This window comes from Rhinopithecus bieti, unplaced genomic scaffold, assembly GCF_001698545.2.
Source record: "Rhinopithecus bieti isolate Rb0 unplaced genomic scaffold, ASM169854v2 scaffold_17829, whole genome shotgun sequence".
Lineage (NCBI taxonomy): Eukaryota > Metazoa > Chordata > Mammalia > Primates > Cercopithecidae > Rhinopithecus > Rhinopithecus bieti.
The window spans coordinates 393,376-418,066 of record NW_016809238.1 but is presented as its reverse complement, the minus strand read 5'-3'; the positions used below and the strand labels follow the sequence as shown (position 1 = coordinate 418,066).

At 35.6% G+C, this 24,691-nt stretch overlaps 1 protein-coding gene across 14 annotated transcripts in view; it reads left to right on the top strand.

Moving 5' to 3' along the window:
- Window positions 1-24,691, top strand: part of TMEM117 (transmembrane protein 117) — a 556,913-nt gene that overhangs the window by 349,418 nt on the left and 182,804 nt on the right. For all 14 annotated transcript variants that reach the window (XM_017888972.1, XM_017888960.1, XM_017888964.1 and 11 more), the window contains one exon: window positions 23,671-23,768. In XM_017888972.1, the coding sequence (XP_017744461.1) occupies window positions 23,671-23,768 (98 nt within the window). The remainder of the gene's footprint in view (window positions 1-23,670; window positions 23,769-24,691) is intronic.

Genomic DNA, 24,691 nt, shown 5'->3' with positions numbered 1-24,691 from the left:
GCCTAATACCATAAAAACCCTAGAAGAAAATCTAGGTAGTACCATTCAGGACATAGGCATGGGCAAGGACTTCATGTCTAAAACACCAAAAGCAACGGCAGCAAAAGCCAAAATTGACAAATGGGATCTAATTAAACCAGCCTGGTATTTGTAAGGAGAAGATGTACCTAGAGCCTCTTCTAGGACACATTTGGAAGGGGGATATAAAATACAATAAAATAGTTGTAGATAGCCTTAATGAGGCAGAAAGGCATAAACACAGCCTTAAAGATCACATTAAGTAGGCTGGCCAGTGTGAGCTACTTACATGTCCATATCTGAATTTATCTGTTGCTGATCTGGGGTTCTCTTTCAGGCCTGCAATTCTGTTTTCTCTTTCAATGACTTTGGTCACCTTCTATTTGAACATCCAATAAGTGATTTTGGCTTTGCCTTTCTGCTTATCTTTTGCAGCTAACCCTGATCCATTTTTCCTTAATGTTTTTCTGGTACCACTTTTAGTCTTGCTACATCTTATTGCTTAGGTGTTTCAAGGGGCCTATAACTTGATCATGAGACAGGATCTGAGAGTATTGGGAGATTATTGTGGTTTCTAGAGTAAGTCAGTCCTAATTATGCCATTCCTGGGGGCCAGAGGGCAAAGGAGGTTCTTGTCAGGCACCAGTTATATCTTATCTCTTGTCTTCAGAGGTCAGTGGATAGATAGAGATAATCAACGCACTTTAGTGACAAGCTTCCTTGCTCCTACTGCTCTGTTTTTTGTATATAACATTTCCCACCTGCGGTCCATTTTGCTCAAATGTCATCTTCTCAATGAATCTTACCCTTACCACCCCAAGTACAATTGCAACCATTCCCCTCTTCTGCTCTCACCTCCCACAGCACTCCCATTTGTCTTACCAGGCTTAATTTTTTTCTTTTTCTCATGTCATTTGTTGCCTTGTAACGTATTATGGAACTTATTTATTGTGTTTACTGTTTAAGTATTTTCTTGCCACTAGAACGTAAACTCTGTGATTTTTGTTTCTTTTTATTGATGTAGCCCAAGAGTCCAGAAAAGTGCTTTAGCATGTAACAAATTAATTTTATATTGGTACCTAATGTACATATTTTCAGGGTACACATGATAATTGGATACATTCATATAATGTGTAAAGATCAAATCAGGGTAATTGGGATATATACCACCTTAAATATTTATTTTTTCTTTATGCTAGGAATATTTGAATTCTCTTCTAGCTGTTTTGAAATGTACACTAGATTATTATTAACTGTAGTCACCCTATTGATCTCTCAAACACTATGTCTTATTTCTTTTAACTATATGTTTAATTTTTAATACTTGTTGAATATATGAATGAATAATTCCAATATCCACATAATCGACATCATTCAGAATAGACTTATTTTGCATTCTTAATTCTTATTTCAACTATATATGTTTGCTAAGAATCTTTTAATCAAGCGTTACTGCAGAAAATGGTATTTCTCTGTTCAGTATGAAAGGATTAGCTATCACAGTGAAAAAGAGTATAAAGATATGTGAGAACGGCTTTGATAAGCTAGAGATGCTGAAAGAATGTTAGATTTGCTTCTATACAATAGTACACTCCAGGCAATAAAAGTATTTACCTTAGGCTCATGTTATCATGAATATGAATTTTATTAACTTACTTGTCGTGTGTAAGAGATGACAGCATGCTACATCTGAAAGAAAAAATAAACTATTGCCTTATGACTCCTCCAGAACAAAACAAAAACCTCAGCAACCTGCAGAGCTTAAAGATCATTTGTGTAAAAGGGGAAGAAAAAAGGTTCAGAAACCTTAAATAGGCAAAGTGAAGCAGCAATATATTGCCATTCCTCAGTACTTACGGAGAGAACTTAGAAGCTCTGGTAAAATCAACTTGTCTGCATCACTCCAAGGAGATATAGTAGTGATTTTAGAAAAATTAGTTTTATAAATACAAATACATAGTTTAAGTCATTTCTTCTAAATTCTTGGAAATTATATGCTAGATGAGATGGCTGAAAATTATATGAAATTGTGGAGTTACCTGTTTTTACATGACTAGCACCCAAGCATGATTTTTTGACAGAAGGCTCACAGGCCTATGCCAAAAGCTGATTAAATTGCTCAATTAAGTAAGAAGAGATGACAAACAAGAACAGCTGTAGGCCAAGGATTGGTCTACACGAGCTGTGCACACAGTATGGATTCAGAGTATAGGAGTGTCCATTTAAGAAAAGTAATAATGAAAATGGTCACTCAAAGAATGGCCATTTTCATCCTGTCACTTTTGTAATAGCCTAATATTTTTTAGTAGCACTCAAAATGCTAAGGTTTTGGGAAAGGCAACTTTGGATTTGGAGAATTGTTAATTTTACATGAAATAATCTTGTTTGTTGAATTTCTTATGCTATTAAGCCACATAGCTATAAAGCAAATAAATTTTTATATATTGTCTCTTCAAGCTATGATTCTCAATGAAGGGTGTATAACAAATCATCTGTAGGAGTTTGGAAAAAATACAGAGTTCTGGGTTCTACTTCTAGAACCCAATACCCTGGCGTGAGGCTCAGCAACTGTGTGACAGGAGCATTGCTTAGGTGATTCTGATGCCCGTTGCTGACTTGTAGTTGCTACAGAAAGAAAACCCACTTAACTTCAGGTCTAGATAAATGGAAAATGTGGAGAAGGAAATAGAGGATAAGTAATTGTGTCAGTTAAACACACTCCTGAGATTTACAGCTCCTTATTCACAATTCTGAAATCTTGAAAGTGTTGAAAGCCAAAAAAGAAAAAAATATGACTTCATAAAACCTGCCTGGCTCTCATCCAGTTTCTGGCAAAACCAGATCTAAATTGACATGAGGCTTTTCATGATCTGTATTTATCCCAAGTGTGAAGAGACATGTGTTTTTTTTACAGAAGTATGAATGTGTTTCTTATGGAAGTTTTACCTGATAAGCTGTATATGTGTACTCTCTCTATATATAGAGAGATTAAGAGTATATATATATGTAATATATATATACACACACACTAGTAATATATATAGTAGCCTATGCTAATATATATACACCATATATATATTAGCCTATTCTCACACTGCTAATAAAGACATACCTGAGACTAGGTAATTTATAAAGGAAAGAGGTTTAATTAACTCACAAATCAGCATGACTAGGGAGGCCTCAGGAAACTTACATTCATAGTAGAAGGGGAAGCAAACACGTCCTTCTTCACATGATGGCAGCAAGAAGAATGAGTGCCCAGCTAAGGGAGAAGCCTCTTATAAAATCCATCAGATCTCTTAAGAATTAACTCACTATCACGAAAACAGGATGGGAGAAACCACCCCTATGATTCAATTATCTCTAACTGGACCCTCCCACGGCATGTAGGGATTATAGGAACTACAATTCAAGATGAAATTTGGGTAGGGTTACAGCCAAACCATATCTATCTGTCTGTCTATCAGTCTATCTATCTATGTATCAATCATCTGTCTATCTATAAACTATATACATAAAGCTGTATATATACCATTTCCCTTCTAGAATCTAAAGAATTTTAGATCTTAAAGGGTATCTGGTCTCAATAAGTTTTGAATAAGAGATGGTAGAGTTGTAGTAATGGGTTCAGTTGACATTTTGTTCCGTCCTACTCAAATGATTTGAATATATTTTACTGATTCTAAATTTTTTTGAGGGCAGAAACTCTGTATGCTCACCTTATATAATAATAACCATACATATTGGATCATTTAAAATAGTACCTCATCGAGGTCTCACAACAATCACACTACGAATGCAGGGCTCACTGTTCTAAGGATGAACAGCCTGAGGTGAGTCAATGAGCTATCACAATGCTTAGTGGACGGACACAGAATTAATAATGCATGAGTATTTAGTAAACTGAATATTGTTTTAAATTGAATTGAACGACTACTTTTTTTTCTATAAGTAATAGAATACATTCAGTATGTGCTGGTCAATAAAACTTAAATGGGAAAATATTTAATAAATGTTTTTATAAAATATATAGACATTTTCTAAATCCCATGAGCAAATGTAAAATGGTCAAGGGACACACATTTTTTGATGTATGTATGATCAGAGTCAGCTTTAAGCATTAAAGTTAATGTATAAGGGTAGGATTGATACTAATCACACTTATTTTGATAAACACTTAGTTTTATAAACTTCCCTCTAATAGCATATACTCAATCTTAGAGGAGTATGCCAGTAATGTGGGAAGTGGGTTTGGGATAAAGGGTGCAGGGTGGTCAAATGTCACCCTCATTCCCTCTCCATCAGTGAGATCTTCAGCAGCAGAGCCAGTGGTCTACTCCTAGAACCCATGGTCCTCTGCACCTGAGGCTTAGCCGTGTGAGTGCTGCTCTGATTGCACTGCCTTTCAGGACCTACTGGATGCTTACTGTTTTTGGTGTTTGCATAAGGAGATTACCATTTTCCAAATGCTAGTATAAGCAAAGGGAGAAGACTAAATAAAATGGGCTAATTTGGCTACAGTTCTAAATTGTTCTGTGCAAATCATGAAACTTCTGTGTGCCTGCTTTACCATTTGTGAAATAAAGATTGTCAAACTGATGTGACACTGAATGGTGATGAGTACAAATGAACTGAAGTTCCAAGAGTCCTTTGAAAATTATTGTATATTTAATATAGGTGAAGTATTGGTTGAATGCATTGAATAAATAAAATGATTTTACAAAAAGTCTGAAAATATAAAATAATTAGTTTGAAAAAATATTACTTCATTAAATATTGTTAACATTAGTGAAATATACACGTAATCCATTTGCTAAGAGCTTGGACTTTGGGATCAGGCATGATTGTATTTAATCTGCATCATGGCTCTGCTATACTGTGACATTGAACCAGCTATCAAGCCTCTCCAAGCTGTATGGTTATATGTTCCTGTTCTATAAAATTGGGAGCATAGTAATGCCTGGATCATAGAAAAATATGTTAATTAGTTGTCAATAAACATATTGTAGGTCCTTAAAGGTACAAAGTGAAAACTTGATTAGCCTTTCCCTGCTTCAGAGAAATAAAGGTAGAAATGAGGTATGTGTTGGGAGAGGAGACACTTCTCAAGTATAACCAGACTTAGAATCTGTAGGGTTTATTTGGCTGTGCACATTTGAAAATCATTAAATATCTTTATTCTTTCTATAATTAATTATTTCTGGACTTTAAACATATCTTTCTAGGACTAATGATGAAAACTTGAATTCTTTGTTAAAACATCTTGTGTTCTACAGTGCTACAATGAGAGTGAGAGAAAGAGTATGGACAAATTGAACTGTTCCTAAGAATACAGTGGACAAGACAACCAGGAAAAAGGAACAGCGATACTTTCCCAACACAAAACACCTTGGCTATATAATTTTAAAAAATAGAACAGATAAGAAAAACAGCGATCTTTTCAAAACCATGATCTTTTGTACAAAAGTAAAGGATATCTTTAGAGACCAAAAGTAAAGTGTGACTCAAACCCAGAGAGGTAGTGAGTGGGGCTGTGACTGGCTTGAGGGCATCTGCCAATGCTAGTGACTTATAGCACTTGTTTTTCACTCGTATGAAATAAAACCCAAGGGCTCAGACAAAGTATGTTGTCAAATCAGAAACAACCAATATAAGGCCAGGACCCCTGAATAGCTACACTCTCACTGAAAAATTAAAAAAAAAAAAACTACCCTAAATAAAAAGGTGCTTTGGAAACTTGGTTTGTCATGTCAGAGATCCTAGAGAGAGGAAAACAAAGTATCCCCTGAGAATTCATAATATTCTGTTCCTCAGGTGAGTTGATGGTCCAGAGTCTCACTACCTGTAGGCTTAAAAAACTCCACATAAAAATTTATTTTGGAGAGATCCCAGGTTGGAAGTTTCCTTAGGCCCTTCACAGAACCAAGCAAAAATTCTCTCTGAGAGGACACACTAACAAATCAGTCCTTAAAATACCTCCACAAATAAATGACTGATAAACATGACTGCATAATTAAAAATTACAAAACACACAAAGAAACGAGTGTCATGAGAAACAGCAGTAAATACAGCTAGCAGAATCAGACCCACAAAGATTTTAATTATTAGAATTATCTATATAGAACATAAAGTAATATATGCAAATAAATAAAGAGGAAATTGAAAATATGGGTGAGGAATGAAAGACTGAGGCATTTGAAAATGACCCAAACAGAACTTTTAGGAAAAAAATTTTAAATGATTGAAATGAACACTTCAGTTGTGGGTTAAAGAGCATATCAGACAAAGATAGAGAATATGTTTAATATGTTTTTAAATGTAAGCAAACATGTATCATATTGAACAACTACCATAATGATTTCTTTCTGAAAAATAAGCAAGTGTTAATAAAAGTCAAGTGGAACTGAAATTCTGGAAAAATTTCCATAAGGGCTGGGAAGGAGTTATGAGATTTAAATGATCACAAATGTTTTGAATTGGTGGAGTAGAATGGTGATATTGATTAGTTCAATTTGGTAATTTAAGTATGCAGAGTGAAATTGCTAGGACAACTTCCTAGTGAATAGAAATCCAAGCCAATATAGAAGAAAGGAAGAAATGAAATGAAAATAAAATCTCAGGGCTGGGTGTGGTATAATCCCAGCACTTAATTCCACTTAATCCCAGCCTGTAATCCCAGCACTTTGGGAGCCTGAGTGAGGCAGGCACATTGCTTGAGCTCAGGAGTTTGAGAACATGGGGAAACCCTGTCTCTACAAAAAATACAAATATTATTTGGGCATGGTGGCATGGCACACACTTGTAGTCTCAGCTACTTGGGAGGCTGAGGCAGCAGGGTCACTTGAGCCCAGGAGGCAGAGGTTGCAGTGAGCCAGGATTAAGACACTGTACTCCAGCCTGGGTAACAGAGGAAGACTCTGTCAAAAATAAAATAAAATCTCAGTTAATCTGAAAGAAAGCACAAAGAAAAGTTTGAGCAAAGGAGCATATAAAATGAAGTGGTAGAAAAAATTCTGTTAGTAAGCACAATTAATGTAATTTTTTTGTTAAAGAGCAAAGATTAGCAGGCTAGCTTAAAACATTTCCATCTATATGCTGTGTATTAGTTTTCTACTGCGCATAACAAGTTACCATAAACTTAACAGCGTTAAACAAGACGCATTTGATAGCTCACTCTTTCGTAAGTCAAAAGTCTGTGTGGACTCTACTAGGTTCTCACAAATCTGAAATCAATTATTGGCCAGACTTGGCTCTTTCCTGGAGGAGCCAGGGAAGAACCTGATTTCCAGCTCATTCAACTTGTTGGCAGAATTCAGTTGCTTTTGCTTGTAGGGCTGAGGTCCCTGTTTCCTTTCTGGAAATGGCCCTGGCCACCCTAGGTCTTTTCAAATTGTCTCTTCCATGTCAGCAAAGGAGACCATCCCTGCACTGAATCCCTTTCTAGCTTCCAATATCACTGACTTCTACTGCTTTTGAAGGGCTCATTTGAGTAAATTAGGACCACCCAATAATCTTTCTTTTGCTGCTCATCATAGTCACAGGTTCCACCCAGAACTAAAGGGAAGGAGATTTCACAAGAGCAAGGGCCGTAGGAGGTCATTCTCGGAGTTCCATCTCACATATACTCTTCTCAGAGTCATGTTTAAAACATAAAGTCATAGAATATTTGAAGGTTAATGCCTGGAAAACATATACCAGGAAAATACGACCTAAAACAAAATTGATATAGTTATATTGCTATCTAGCAAAACAGACTTTTGACAGGAAACAAAGCATTTTTAGGATTAAAAAGAGATACTGCATAATGAACGTGTAACAATTTTAAACTTGTATGTACCATATAATATACTTTCAAAATTTATAAAGAATAAATTAGGCTGGATGTGGTAGCTCATGCCTGTAATCTCAACTACTGGGGAGGCTGAGGCAGTAGGATCACTTGAGGCCAGGAGTTTGAAACCAGCCTGTGCAACATAGCAAGACCCTGTTCCTAAAATAAATAAATAAATAATTAACTGGGCATGGTGACACACACTTGTAGTTCAAGCTACTTGAAAGCCTTAGGCAGAAGGACTGCGTGAGCCCAGGAGTTCGAGGCTGCAGTGAGCTATGGTTTGTGCCACTGCACTCCAGCCTGGGCAACAGAGCAAAACCATGTCTCATTAAAAAAAAAAGAAAGAATAAGTTGACAGAATTTGATGATTGTTAAACCTATCATCATAGTGCTTATGGTGGAAAAGAAAAAGCACTGAAATGAATGGGGTAAGCATTTAGCATTAAGAATTTAGAAAAACAAAATAATGGATAAATTAGTAAAAAAATATATTAGGAAGCAAATAAAGATATAAGCAGAATTAATAAAAATAAAGGTACTATATAGAGGATCGAAATATACAAAATTTTTTATCTGAAAGGCTAATAAAACTAATATAATATTAATCAAGATTAAAAGTACAAATAAACCATGTGAAAAAAATAAACTATCAACAGCAATGCAGCAGAGATCAAAGATATAACCATATGCTTCAATATAGAAAAATATCAGAAAAGTAAAATGAAAATATCTTGGATATGTAATTACATCAGATATTTTAACAAAACAACAGAAAATGAAATGGTTTGACTAAAATACTTTTACTTGGTGTAATCTTAAAAATATGTCCTAAAGCCAATATTTCACTTATATTTAAAATAAAATATTTGACTTTATTTTTAGACACTGAATGCTAAGTAGGATTTCTTTTTACAAAGATATACATTTCGGTCATTGCTTTTAAATTTCTAAGTTTTCTATTATGAATATAACTGAAACACTGAGTCCGTAACATTATAATTCTGTTTTCAAGCAACAATAAAAGATAGAAACAATGCTTGCTCAAACTTATAAGCCATGTTATAAGTTTGGATAGTTCCCTTACTTTTTAATCTCTCAAATTCTGAAAATGGTTATGGTTATGTCAGATGGTTGAGTTACCAGTCTTTTCTTGGACTTGCCATTTCCTAACATTAGAAACAAATGTCAAGCCTATAAGTTATCTTCCACACACTAGCCTACAGATTTGGGTTTGTCACCCTACAGAGCTGGCTGAACCATTTTGATAAGTGGTATTGTACAAACAATATGGCAGGCTACCTAGTGGTGCAGGATCTGAGTGACTGAGCCAACTCCTTTGGCTCCATCATTAGGGATAGCATGTAGTAGCCATTTCATTTAAAAAACTGGAAAGCTGAGGATCTTTAATATGAGATTTATTTTCCCTTTGAGAAAATATTTGCTTTTTTTGTGTGTTCCAAGGGCTCCTTTGTGGATAATATTTTTTTGATCACATTTCTGAAAACATGCTTTATTTTTCTTTCTATTAGCATTCCAGCCCTGTATACATTTTCAGAGTCATTATATTACGGTATATTGTACGTAATTACTTTATCTAGTAATGAAGTTATCCCATGTTTTGTGCCCGACCTGCAGGACAGCTCGAAACGGACCCTGGGAAGGGGGAGTGGGATGGAGGAGACAAGAAAAACACAAGAAATGTGAGGACAAGACAAACAGCCTGATCAAGTCTCGTTTATTGGCAGCTGTAGGGTCATGCCCTGTATTATTAGGCCTGGCAGGGGAAGAGGTTGGGCCAGGGCGTTTCTGACGGGGGCCGGGTCTTCTCAAATTACAATGCGCGCATGCGGGTCGTGCGGTTTGTACTTTTTCCCGGCCTCGGATCGCGCCTGCGCCCTGGGCCTGCCACTATCTTCTGGGCGGCGGGAAAAATGTTTGCGCGCGCGCGGGGGAAAGGGTTGGGCGCGCGCGGGAACAGTGTTTGGCGCCGCCGGCGGCGGAGCAGTTTTGGCGGCGCGCGCGGGAGGGGTTTATAAATAAAGAACCCGGGAATGTGCCCTCTTGTCTCCGCTTTGCGGAGATCAAGCAACAGAGGTCGGCTAATTCCGGGCCTCATGGCTCCGGACACATGTTAACAAAGCAGAGACGGTATGCATCCTGAAAGCTACTCATTCTTTCAGGCAAAAATAAATGCTCAATCATATAATATTGGGCTATTGTTTTATAATTTAGCCACCTGTAAGGAATATCATGCTAGAAGATGGTGTACATTTTTTTTCTTTCTTCTGGCTTCTTGCTCAGCAAAACCAGTGATCATTCTCTTGTTTTCCATTTATTCTAAATTACAATTCAATGTGGTGGAAAGCAAATCATACTGGGGCACATCATATTTATTTTGTATTTGTTAACACACTTTTTGAAACTCTGCAGAACTTGCCTGGAAAGGTACTTTTTAATTGTGTATTTCTGTATTCAGATGATTCAGATGTCTTTCTCTAAATGCTTCTATATTCTGAGACATGCCCAATTTCCTTACTTAATAATATAACAGTCCATCACTCATTGTAAATCAGTAGGGATCCAGCAATAAGGTGCAATACATCACAAAAGCAGGGCAGGCTATCATTGAGATAATAAGCAGGTCCATTAATATTCATGCATTATGAAATCCTGGTTGTGCCTCTAAAATGCTGCAGAATACATTCCAGGTTTAATGTTCACCAGTAGATGTTTGCAGTGATTTTTAAGATACTTCTTGTGGCAATTTATTCAAGGCATCACTAGGTGATTTAGGAAACTTTCATCTGCAGTTTCCATTCACTTAATTGTATACTCAGCTAATGTTCCTCAGTGAGTATGCATAATCCTTTCTGGTTAGCCTTTGGGTTGTTCTTTGTCTCAGTTGGAAGTGATGTTGTGTAAGATGGATCATATATGTATGTCTGTGTGTGTGATGTGCTGTGTATCGTTGGAATAGGAAGGGCAGCAAAAGGGGGGCAAAACTACATACATACATCCTATATAGTACAGTATTTACATAGTGTCAAAGACATGAAATTTAGACTTTGTTTCCATCTCAGAGTAATATAAGCGGGTGCATAAGAAAATAATGCTATGCTACAGTGGATGCAAAATTACCAACAAAGCAGGGCCACCGCAGAGGATGTTTGTATTGCCTATTCCATAAGAAAAGTTAGGACCTCAAATAATAAATGAGAAAAATTAACCAGAAGCTCTTTATCTGTCATGATGATATTGGGTTTATTACTGTTGTTAACATTCTGTGTACATAGGATGGACACACACCCAAAATTCGTTCAGATGTTAGGACAAATGATGTCAGACTTACCCCAAGAGGGTATAAAAGGTTTATTTCATAAGTAGCAAGGCTTTCTGGGGAGAGCATGGAGGCTCCCAGGCAGATCTGAAAATGACTTGAGCCAGGGCCTAGAAAGGAAACTGGTTTGGAATTTTTATGGTGTACTTGGAGTGAAACCAGGGTGAGGGTTTCCATACATGGTTTAAACTTCCTGCTGGTACCAAAGGAAGGGGCACCATAGTTTTCGTATCAGTTTTCTCAAGTGTCAGGCAGAAAGGGAAGAAGGAGGGGTGAGGCTTAAAAGTTATAAGCAATCAAACATCAAAAAAATGGACTCATTTTTCATACTAAGTTATGATGATGTTGGGAGAAACTTTGGGAAATATGACTGCAGTGTGTTTAGGACTTTCTATCAATATGCTTAGAAGCAGAGAAGTAAAATGAACAACTTGAAGAAATACTGGAGCCCTGTTGTTCACCTCACCTCCTCTCCAATTTAAATTCTGACATTTTCTGGTTGGTAACCAATGCCCCAACACTCTTAGTCAGTGCTCATGTCCTTCATCATGATAAAGAGTCTTTCCTCTTGGCCTGTGTATGTGAAGATGTTCTCATTTTGATGTTGGCTTTGGCTATTGGTAAATCAATATATCCTGAACCATATTCCATGGGCAGTAAAAGTTCTCAAACATTAGATCTGCTTTTACAAATTAAAAGAAATTCAGTATCTTTCCATCCTGTCACTGAATAAGCCACCATAGGAAATTTCAAAGCATATGTTAAATTATGGGGTTTTTAATATTGAAAGCTTGGCATTAATTGGCTATGCATACTGAGAAAGTGCCAAATACTTGCTTATAATTTCACCTAAAGTATTTTTCCTGATGTGAACCAGTATATGACCACAATATACTGACCAATACATGACCACATTTTCCTCAATGAAATTGAATAAAATGATATCAACCAAGTCAGGAAAACAATATTTCAGTGGTGGGGCAATTCTTCCCTAATTGTCTCAATTGATTTTCTTAGTTGCACAAGGAACTAAAAGAATGTTGGCCATGATAACAATTATACCAGGACGTTTATTGAAGTATTTAAAAGATAATTAAGGAATTCTATGAAAATCCTATTTCTGGTGGCATATTTTGCTGTAATTTTCATGAGATGGGAGACGCTACCAGTGTGGGACTGTGATATTACTATTATCTTTAAGAGAAGAGATGAAAAATCTACCTACTAAATGCTGTTAAAGAATACTTAGCAGCCAGGCGCAGTGGCTCATGCCTGCAATACCAGCATGTTAGGAGGCTGAGGCAGGTGGATCACCTGAGGTCAGGAGTTCGAGACCAGCCTGGACAACATGGTGAAATCCCGTCTCTACTAAAAATACAAAAATCAGCGGAGTATGGTGGCACGCACCTGCAATCCCAGCTGCGTGGGAGGCTGAGAGAGGAGAATCGGCTTGAAACCGGGAGACAGAGGTTGCAGTGAGCTGAGATCGTCCCACTGTACTCTGGCCTGGGTGCCAGAGTGAGACTCTATCTCAAAAAACAAAAAACAAATAAAAGAAACAAAAACCCCCTTAGCATTCCATTTATGAAACACTTTTCATGTTTCATATATGTTATAAAGATAGGTAGTCAGATAAACCCAATGTTTAGTTTACCACATATACTGAATATTAAACAAAACCTTTCTTCAGAATTATCTCTCAAAAGAGCTGAAACGGTTTTATGTTGAAACTCCTACAAAATCTCCTATTACATTTATTTTATTTTGAACAAAGTTGTATTTGGGGAAGACATTAATAGAAAACATTGTTAATTAAAAACTGGCTTTGAATGTTATTTAGGTCATCTGATGGATACTGTTAAAAAAGGAAACAAGCCTCTCATGGATATACTAATTATTTTGGGTGATATATGCTCAAATTTGCCAAAAATCTGTGTCATTGTAAATGGGCCTCTTAGAAATCACTTTAAATAACAATTCAGAAATTTTGTTTTAAAATAGAGAGGTTTTGGCAATCAACCAAAAGAACACAGAGAACAGGAATCAAATATGCTAACTTTATATTAAGACTAAGTGACATATCTAACTCTGAATCACAGTCTATAATGGAGGGTTCCCAAATGCAGTGACGGTCAACTACGTTTCAAGACAATGAAAAGAGGAAGCATGATAGTTGCTGATCAAAGGCAAAGTTGGTAAAGGACAGTTCTTCAAGGTAGGTGCCAGACTCTAAAAGCCCTGGCACAATGCAGGTACGGTGTGCTGGCTGAGTCGGTCCTACCACCCCTCAACATGAGCCTCTTGGATACAGAAAGTCTGGAAAAAGCTGACATCATTCAGATGTCAATCGGTCCCAAAGGAACTAGCATGAGAATTTTGTTACTAAGAAGAAAAAAGGAAGAAAATGATAGGAAAATCCAGCAGAAGTTGGAAGAGTCCTCCACTAGAAAATGCTACCAAGGACCAGAGGAAAATGGTGACCAAACATATTATATTGAATTTTTTAAAAAATAGGGAAGTAATTGCCTTTTAAAATAAGGTTTCAAAGCAATGGTACAAGAATTCAGAGAGGATGATGTGAGACAATAGAAGATGAAATAAAAGATGGTGGATTCAGGAAAGAAACATGGAAGAAAGAAAATTAGATAAATAAGGGTCAAATTGAAATCTCTACAAATATTACTGGACACACTCCAGAATCCTCAGTATAGGTCCTAACTCAGTGAACAAAATTAAAAGCTAATAAGGAATGTAGACATAGAGGACAGAGAAAACCAGCATATACATAATTGTTGTCCCCAAAAAATAGAACTAAAGTAATGGAAAATAAAAGTCATGGATTAGGATAAGATTCCAAAAAGACAGAATAGAACAAAGGAAAACTTGAATTCTTTGATTGAAAGGGCAAATCATGCCTAGAAAATTGACACAAATCAATAAACTTAGCAAAATTATTATACTCAAAATATAAAAAGAATACTTTATAAAACTAATTTACCTGGAGAGATGGAAAAAAAATAATTTCAGGTTCAGTTTTCTCACTTCTTAGCATCAACAATGTTAAGGCAATAAAGGAATGCCTCTAGTTTCTTAGGGAAAAAATGTGACCCAATAATTTTAAACTCAGCCTAATTATTGGCCAAGTATTTTAAAAATAAGCAGTTTGGTTGTAGGCTATATCATTCTCTTGCCAATTTAGTTTTAGGGTCAAGTTTAAGAGAAATGCATAACTTCCAATTATAAAGCAGAATGTAGAAATATTCCCAAACCCTAAGAACATATAAATTACATATAGTGTAAGAAAGTAAAATATTTTTATTTTCTCATTTTTTATAGATGAGGAGTGAAGATATCATTAAAGGTGATAAATAAAATAGGAATATAAGATATTCAAAGAGTTAAATATGTTAATAGGAAAAATAATAAAATAGGGTAGTGAAGGGAAAGAAGACAGAGCGGGAGGAAGCAGAAATAAAATTTTCCTATCCATGCTCATAGTATGGAGTAAGTAAAATCTAAATAAATAGGAAATATTAATACATGCCTAAATGAAGTTTAATTATAAAGATAATACTTAGAACAAAATAGAAACCTTTCATATTTTAGAAGAATACACATAAAAAAGTATGTTGGTTCTTTGATGCCTAGTTTTTGAGTATTTTTAACATGAAGGCATGTTGAATTTTATCAAAAGCCATTTCTGCATCTATTAAGATGATCATGTAGTAACTGTTTTTAATTCTGTTCATGTGATCCAATAAATGGATCATATATATTGATTAGCATATAATGAACCAAACTTGCATCCTAGGAATAAAGCCTACTTGATTGTGGCAGATTAGTTTTTTGATATGCTGCTGGATTTGGTTGCTAGTATTTTGTTGAAGATGTTTGTGTGTATGTTCATCAGGGATACTGGCCTGCAGTTTTCTTTTTTCGTTGTGACTCTTCAAGGTTTTGGTATGACAATGATGCTGACCTCATAGAATGAGTTACAGAGATATTCCTCTTCCTTGATTTTTGGAATAATTTAAGTAGGATTGGTACTAGCTCTTCTTGTATGTCTGATAGAATTTGGCTGTGAATCCATCTGGTCCAGTACTTTTTTGGAAGTGGTAGCATTTTTTTTTTTTCTTTTTTTGAGATGGAGTCTTACTGTGTTGCCCAGGATAGAGTGCAGCGTCGTGATCTCCGCTCACTGCAACCTCTGCCTCCAGGGTTCAAGCAATTCTCCTGCCTCAGCCTCCTGAGTAACTGGGATTACAAGTGTGTACCACCATGCCCAGATTTTTTTTTTTTTTTTTTTTTTGTATTTTTAGTAGAGACAGGGTTTTGGTATGTTGGCCAGGCTTGTCTCAAACTTTTGACCTCAGGTGATCTGACCATCTTGGCCTCCCAAAGTGCTGGGATTACAGGGGTGAGCCACCACACATGGCCTTTGTTGTTGTTGTTGTTGGTAGGATGTTTTATTACTGATTCCATGTTGAAATTTGCTTCAGTCTTTTCAAGGTTTCAATTTCTTCCTGGTTCAATCTTGGGAAGTTATATGTTTCAGGAATTTATCCATTTCTTCAAGTTTTTCTAACTTCATACGCAGAAATGCTTACAACAGTCTCTAAGGTTTTTCCGTATTTCTGTGGGGTCGGTGATAATGTTCCTTTTGTCATTTCTAATTGTGTTGATTTAAATCTCTTTTTAACTTAATCTGAGTAGTACTCTATCAATCTTGTTTGCTCTCTTGAAGAGCCAACTTTTTGTTTTGTTCATCTTTTGTATGGATTTTCATGTCTCAAATTTGTTCATTTCAGCTCTGGTTTTGGTTACTTCATTTCTCCTGCTAGCTTTTTGGTTGGTTTTCTCTTGTTTTTGTAGCCCTCTAGGTGTGATGTTAGGTTGTTAATCTGAGACCCTTTTAACTTGATGTAGGTGATTAGCACTATTTCCAGTTAACACTGCTTTAGCTGTGTCCTAGGGATTCTGGTATGCTGTTTCTTTGTCTTCATTTGTTTCACAGAACTTTTTATTTGTGCCTTAATTTCATTCTGTACCCAAATGTCATTCAGGAGTAGATTGTTTAAGTTTCATTTAATTGTATGGTTTTGATACATCTTCTTGATATTGATTTTTATTTGTATTATTCTGTGGTTTGAGAGTGTAGTTGGTATGATTTTTCTGTTTTTGAATTTGTTGAGAATAGCTCTATGGCCAAGCATATGGTTGATCTTAGAGTATGTGTCATGTGCAGCTGAGAAGAATGTATATTCTGTAATAAAAGCCATCTGTGGCAAACCCACAGCTAACATCATGCTTAAGGGGCAAAATGTGGATGCATTCCCCCTGAGAACAAGAACAAGAAAAGCATACCCACTCTCACCACTACTATTCAAAATAGTACTGGAATTCCTAGCCAAAGCAATCAGGCAAGAGAAAGAAATAAAAGACCCCCAAATAGGAAGAGAGGAAGTCAGATTCTCTGTCTTCACAGACAATATGATTCTATACTTAGAAAACCCTAAAAGGCTCCTAAACTGATAAACAACTTCTGTAAAATTTCAGGATACAAAATCAGTGTACAAAAATCAGCAGTATTTCTGTATGTCAGTAATGTCCAAGCTGAGAGCCAAATCGAGAACACAAGCTCATTCACAATAGCCTCAAAAAGAAAAAATACATAGGAATACAGCTAACCAGGCAGGTGGAAGATATATCTACAATGAGAATTAGAAAACACTTTTGAAAGAAATCAGAGATGCCACAAATGAATGGATAAGCATTCTATGTTCATGAATAGGAAGAATCAATATTGTTAAAATTGTCATATTTTCTGCAGCAATTTACAGATTCAGTGCTATTTCTACCATTTTTCACAGAATTACCCATAGTCTATTCTAAAATTCATATGGAACAATAAAAGAGCCCAAACAGCCAAAGCAATCCTAAGCAAACAGCACAAAATCAGCAGCATCACACTACCTGACTTCAAACTACATTACAAACCTATAGTAACCAAAACAGCATATTGGTACAAAAACAAATACAGAGACCAATGGAACAGGTTAGAGAACCCAGAAATAAAACCATACACCTATAACCATCTACAACCATCTGATCTTCAACAAAGTTGATAATAACAAGCAATGGGGAAGGGACTTCCTATTAAATAAATGGTGCTGGAATAACTGGCTAGCCATACGCAGAATGAAACTGACCCCTTTCACTGTATACAAAGATCAACTCAAGATGGATTAAAGACTTACATATAAGATCTAAAATGATAGAAACCCTAGAAGAAAATATTGGAAACACCATTCTGAACACAGGCATTGACAAAAATTTTATGATGAAGTTCCCACAAGCAATTGCAACAAAAACAAAAATGGACACGTGGGACATAATTAAACTAAAGAGCTTCTGCCCAGCAAAATAAACTATCAACAGAGTAAATGAACAACCTATGTGATACGGTTTTGCTGTGTGCCCACCCAAATTCACCTTGAATTGTAATAACCCTCACATGTCAAGGGAGGTGCCAGTGGAGATAATCATGGATTCAGTTTCCCCCATACTGTTCTGGTAGTAGTGAATAAGACTCACGAGATCTGATGGTTTTATAAATGGGAGTTCCCCTGCACAAGCTCTCTTGTTTGTTACTATGTATGTCATACTTTTGCTTCTCCTTTGCCTTCTCCCATGATTGTGAGACCTCCCCAGCCATGTGGAACTGTGAGTCCATTAAACCTCTTCCTTTATAAATTACCCAGTCTCGGGTATGTCTTTATTAGCAGTGTGAGAACAGATAAATACACTACAGAATAGGAGAAAATATTTGCAAAATATCCATCTGACAAAGGTCTGATAGCCAGAATTTATAGGGAACTTAAATAAATCAACAAGCAAGAAAACAAATAATCTCATTAAAAAATGGGCAAAGGACATGAACAGACACTTATCAAAGGAACACATACACATGGCCAACAAGCATATATATATATAAAGCTCAGCGTCACTAATCATTAGAGAAATGCAAATCAAACTGCAATGAGATACCATCTCACACTAGTTAGAATGGCTATTAAAAAGAAAAAGAAATGACAGATGCCAGCTAGGCTGCAGAGAAAAATGAATGCCTATACGCTGCTGGTGGGAATGTGAATTCAGCCACTGTGAGAAGCAGTTTGGAGATTTCACAAAGAACTTAAAATAGAACTAATATTTGACCTACCAATCCCTGGGCATATAGCGACATCCGCTCGGTCATGGAGACCCTAACCCAGTGGTGCTGGAGCAATTAAGACAAAGACATAGAACTAGAGTGCAGAGTGGGAATCAGGGGGCTGACAGCCTTCAGAGCTGAGGGCCATGAACAAAGTTTGACCCACATATTTATTGACAGCAAGCCAGTGATAAGCATTATTTCTATAGATTATAGATTAGCTAAAAGCATTCCTTATGGGAAACAAAGGGACAGGCTCTGCCTTGTTATCTGCAGCAGGAACATGTCCTTATGGCACAGATCACTCATGCTATTGTGTGTGGTTTAGGAATGCCGTGAGTGGTTTTCCACCCTGGGTGGGCCAGGTTTTCCTTGCCCTCATTCTGGTGAACCAATAACCTCCAGTGTGAGCGTCATAGCCATCACGAGCATGTCACAGTCCTGCAGAGATTTTGTTTATGGCCAGTTTCTCATGGCCTGTTTATGGCCAGATTTGGGGGCCTGTTCCCAGCAGGCATATGCCTAAAGGATATGAATTGTTGTACCATAATGGCAAATGCATATAGATGTTTATTACAGCACTATTCACGATAGCAAGACGCGGAATCAACCTAAATGCCTATCAGTGGTGGACTGGATAAAGAAAATATACCATCAAGTACTATGCAGCCATAAAAAATAATGAAATCATGTCCTTTGCAGCAACGTGGATGCAGCTGGAGACCATTATCCTAAGCAAATTAATAAAGGAACAGAAAACCAAATACTGCATATTCTCACTTATAAGTGGGAACTAAACATTGAATATACGGAGGCACAATGATGGGAACAACAGACACAAGGGCCTACTTGAGTGGGGAGGGTGAGAGGAGGGTGAGGATCAAAAACTTGCACCTATCAGATACTATGCTCACTACCTGAGTGATGAAATCTTTTGTACAGCAAACTCCAGTGACACACAATCTACTCATGCAACAAACCTGCACGTGTACTCTCTGAACCTAAAATAAAAGGCACAACAATTTTTAAAAAGGCATGATGGATGACTAAAGCAAGAAGAAACTATCTCAGCAGTTTTATATGTGCTAATATTGAGTGATGTCAATATATTGTTAAGTAGAAAGAAATAAAATGACATACTAGCAAATACAATTTTATCTATTATGTTCATTAATATCCTTTATGTATATGCTTGTTTATTGATAGAATAACACTTGTTTATCTTAAATGATACTCCACAAATTAGTGGCTACCTCAAGAGCGACACTACATAGCCATAGTTTGGCCTTGTAGCCCTCATAAATCAATATTTTACATAAGTATCACATGCTTAGCATACAACCATATCAAATATGACTTTAGATATAATATATGTAGTACCTGCATGGGAATTAGCTTGTAATCAGGCTAAGAAGATAAGAATGGCAAAAGTAGAGACTCACACAGAATGTCAATTAATACTCAGTTTTGTCACACAAGTATTTTATGAAGCCCTCTTAGAAGACTGCAGCATTCAGTGACCTCCTTCCCTTTGATTTTAAATAGTAATTATAGACTGTATCATACTGTAACATTAAATTATGTCTTTATCATTTTCTAATAGTTCAGTATATGATAGTCTTGTCTTTATAGAAAAGATTGTCAAATCCTTTGACCCTAAATCCATTTGTGTGATATATTACTGATATAAAGCAAAGTGACTGGATAGAAATCTCAGATATGAACAATAACACACCAATAATTATTATACCACCTGCTAATATATATATATTGTGCTCATAGGTGATTAATAAGAAAACAAGGTACAGAGAGGTTAATTACATTGTCCTAAATTAAAAAAAAAAAAAAAAAAAAACCTACTAAGAGATATATTTAGGGTTAGAACCCAGGCAGGCTGACTCTGGAAATAGTGCACATAATGGTATAATAGATGGTGACCTTGCTCTGTTATTTAACCTCATTGACTTCTCTTCCTCCATTGCTAAAAGGTGGAAAATAATGACTTACTTTACAAAGCTGCTGTGATGCTTAATAAGAAAACTCCATTAACAGCTTTGTAATCCATGAAGCTGTATAGCCAATGTGAAGTATAACTGTCATCATTGCTATATTCATGCTGTTGTTAACCGGCATCATACAGGCTCACCTCACAGGAAAGCAAAGATTTCACTTAGATTTCTATAGAGATAGTTTTTTTTAATAATCATTTACTGACTTTTAAACCTCAAAATGCATAAGCCATGATGTGGTGAGTGCCATAATGAGGTTCTGAGTTCTGTACAGGGACCTAGTAGAGAGGAAAGGGGAAGGGAAGGATTTTGAGACTCAAAGAGTTAAGCACATTTCTACCAGCATAGAAAGATTTGCAATTTCAAATTCTAATACCTGCCTGTGAGAAAGGCATTCACAGGTTTTGTGTATTTATGCTACGCAGAAACCTCATGGCATTGTCTTTAGTCTCCCTTTCCGGCATCTTTTCCCACAAAGACTGTCCTTGACCAACACCAGAAATGAATTTGATTTCTCTAATGCAGGAGATAATTGGATTTTTCTTTATGGAATGCATCCCTTTAATGACTGTCTCTGCTCCTGCCAATTTAGCTGCAAGTGACCTGACATTGATCTGATGATATGACTTAAAATAAAGAGTTTGAGCTGGAGGTGACAAAGATCAGCTGCCTAGCATCTGAAAGAATGTTTTTTTGCTTCATCTCACCATTTTCCTGAGAAAATGCTTTATCCTTGAATGTCATTTTTACAAAACATGCAGCTGTAATAATTGGTCATACAGCAGCAGATTGCTTCCTTCTAGAAAATATAATAAGTATTTCCCAGAAAGTGCCCTGGAGAAAACATTGAAAATTGAATAAAACCCACCCAGTAATCATTCTGTTCCTTGGAAATATTTATTACCATGTTGATTCTTTCTGGAACAGGATAAAATATTACTGAAGAGATTAATTAAGATCTTTAAAGTCTGTGCAACAAGAATATTTTATTTACGTGTTTATTCATGTAATTAACCTTTAGGTTTTGTTAAAATATTTGACGTGAACCTGTTAAATTAAAGGAAGGTTATAAAGTACAGTGGCCCTGAAAATTGTATTTGGAAAAATAGCAATTTTTTTCCTCAAGAGAGTTTATGATATTAAAGCTCTTTTTTTTGTATTCCTAAGAGGTATGTGAGATTTAATTTCTTCTGTTTCACCTTTATTTTTTTTCGTAACAATGTAATTCACTGATTCAATAGTTAATTTTTATTCTATCATCTTCCCTTACTCCTTTTGATATAAGTATCATGAATCATTTTGATGGGAAATACTATCCATGGGCATTAGTTTGAGTGAGAAAATATAATCCTGTAATTTAAAAGGATCAAGAAGAAAATAAACATGAAAAAATCATTGATGAACTAGTTTCCCTTTAAAATAAGTAAAAAATGTTTTCCTTTTGAATTCTTAATATTAGTTGCATTCACATTGATGGTGATTGACAGTTTAAAGAGGAATAAACTGAAAGTTTATATTAAAACCATGCATGATTGTTGAATCTTTTTTTATTCAACAATGAAGCCACATCATGTGAAATTATTGTAGGCCCTATGTTAAATAGAGCCTACATAAATCTGTAGTGTTACTCAGTGAAGGGGAATGGACTATCTTTGGTTCTCATCAACCAAGAGAATGTTGGGAACTCTATTCCTAGAAATGACATTGAGAAATAATATGAAGAATTAATATCAGATCTTTCCTGTAAACTAGAATCCTTATCCACCATTCTGATTGTGTCATCTAAGTGAGCATGTGAAGCAGTGACATGCTGGTGAATGTTTCCAGAGACCATTTTGGATGCCCCTGCTTGAGAATTGATGTGCCTTCTACAGGAAGTCCAGTACTATAGAAGGGGTCACTGATCTAACAGGACTCCCCACTGAATCACCATCTTTCATCATAAATGATTAAATTTCACCCATATCAAGGCCACTGTTGAAAGCTACACTTAAATGCAATGATAAAGCTTTAAGCACAAGAGAAAAATTTATTTTAGTGGATGATGAAAATTCTCTCTTAATGCAAGAAACCTCATTTCGTTTCTGTTTTCATAATTTTGAATCTATCTTGTCTGAATTTGAACATTATTAATTAAAATCATAAGTATTGGAATAGTGTTCCCTTCTCTTGCAGGGAAGGCAGATTTTCTGGAAATGGGAAACGTGCGTGTGTGTAACATACACACACACTTATGTAACACTTTTTTTAAAGGAAATTTATTCTCCATCCTCATTGGATTTTTAAAATACCTTTCTAATAGATTAACTATTTATGATACTTTGAGCTTCTGCTGAAATCATTAATATGTGATGTGGTAAATGAGCAATGTATTTTGTTAATGGATCTTCAAAAACAGGTATTTATATCTTAATTTATTTTATCATTTCTTCTTGAGCAAATATTTTGGTCTAGTATATAAAAATCCCTTTGACATTAGAAGGGATAGAAAGATCTTCACCATCAAGGATTTCAAAGCCTAGTGAAGAGAGAAAAAAGTATATAAGTAAGTAAAAGAGAAGGTAGAAGGTGATACATGACATGAGAAGGATGGGTCAAGAACCACAAGTTTTCTATAAGTGGGAGAGAACAGTGAAGACATCACGGTAGTAATATGACTTAGGCCTCAGAAGATGGGCAGAATCTGTGCAGGTGAGGAAAAGAGGAAGAACATTTTTAGATGAAGGCATAGAATTGTGGGTGAGAGAATGCTAGCTAATTAGAATAAATATGCTATAAAAATGGGTACGAGTAGTTTGCCACACATATAGTTGGAAGAAGTAAGGAAGAGGAAAAGAGAAGATAATATTTTGATTAATGATATCACTAAAAATCTAGACATCAGGGAATGCTTGAGTTTTGGATTTAGACAAACTTTTAAAGAATATAGTATTTTATTTGTTACATATGCTTTGTTTCTATGGTGATACTAATATTCAAAGGTACTTTCTTTATATAAGGTAATCTTAATATTAAAAAAATCTTAATATCTGACATGTTGAATGACTTTAAATGTGCTTATTCCGTATGTACAGTACAGTCAAATAAACTATTAGAGTTTTTAATTGAATGAAGTATATCCTAATTTTTTTTCTGCATATGTTATAATGTTAAAATGTGTACTTATTCTATTCTCAATAGAATGTAAATTATAGGCTTATAGTTAAATCTGATTTTAAGATTTCTGAAAGTGCTAAATAAGTTCCTTTCATTGCTTCAGGTCACTGATATGATGCTTCAGGACAAACCCTATCCTGACTGGGGAAAATCCGCAAGAGCTTTCTGGAAGAAAGGAAATGTTAGGATCACTTTGTTCTGGTAGGAAATTGTTTCACTTACTTATTTCTGCCTTGCCTCATTCACTAAAGGACTTGAGTTGGGTGTAATTTTCCTTAGAGATACAGAATTCTATCTAGAGGGACATTTTTGGTACCTACTAATGCTCTATTAAAACCATTATCCTAATTATTTTATGAATTAATTTCTTCTTACATATTGTGTATATTCACATTTATAAAAGAGAAGTTTTGCTAATATAGTGATACACTTAAGATTTGACCAGAGGTAGGTTTTTGATTCAGCAAAAACAAGCTGTAATTTTCATCAGTAAAATCTGATATATAAAACTGTCTCCTATAAATACTAAATTGCCTAGTATATTTGACAGGATATGATTTTGCTCTGAGAAGTGATAAAGAAAAGGAACCTCTTTACAAATCACATCGGCTACATTGGCATTTCTTCTTTATGTAGTTTCCTTTAGCTCTCCAGCCCAATCCTTGAAATTAAAAAATAATCCATGTCTTATGGAACTTTGTTTTTTGTGAAGTCACCATTATTTATGTGTATGTGAACAAGTTCAAATAGAAAAGTTAGAAATAGAGAGGCAGCAAGAAGGGCACTTTCACGTGGCTGTGGGACACTCCCCAAGCACAGTGATTCTACATGATATAATATACAATTGAATAATTATATAATCCCAAGAAAAGTTATGTAAACTAACACTTACAAATTTTTTTTTTTTTTTTTTTTTTTGTGGAACTCAACTAAAGCAGTGCTGAAAGGCAACTTTCTAGCACTAAATGCTCTTTATTTATTTATTTATTTATTTATTTATTTATTTATTATTATTATACTTTAAGTTCTAGGGTACATGTGCATAACGTGCAGGTTTGTTACATATGTATACTCGTGCCATGTTGGTGTGCTGCACCCATCAACTTGTCAGCACCCATCAACTC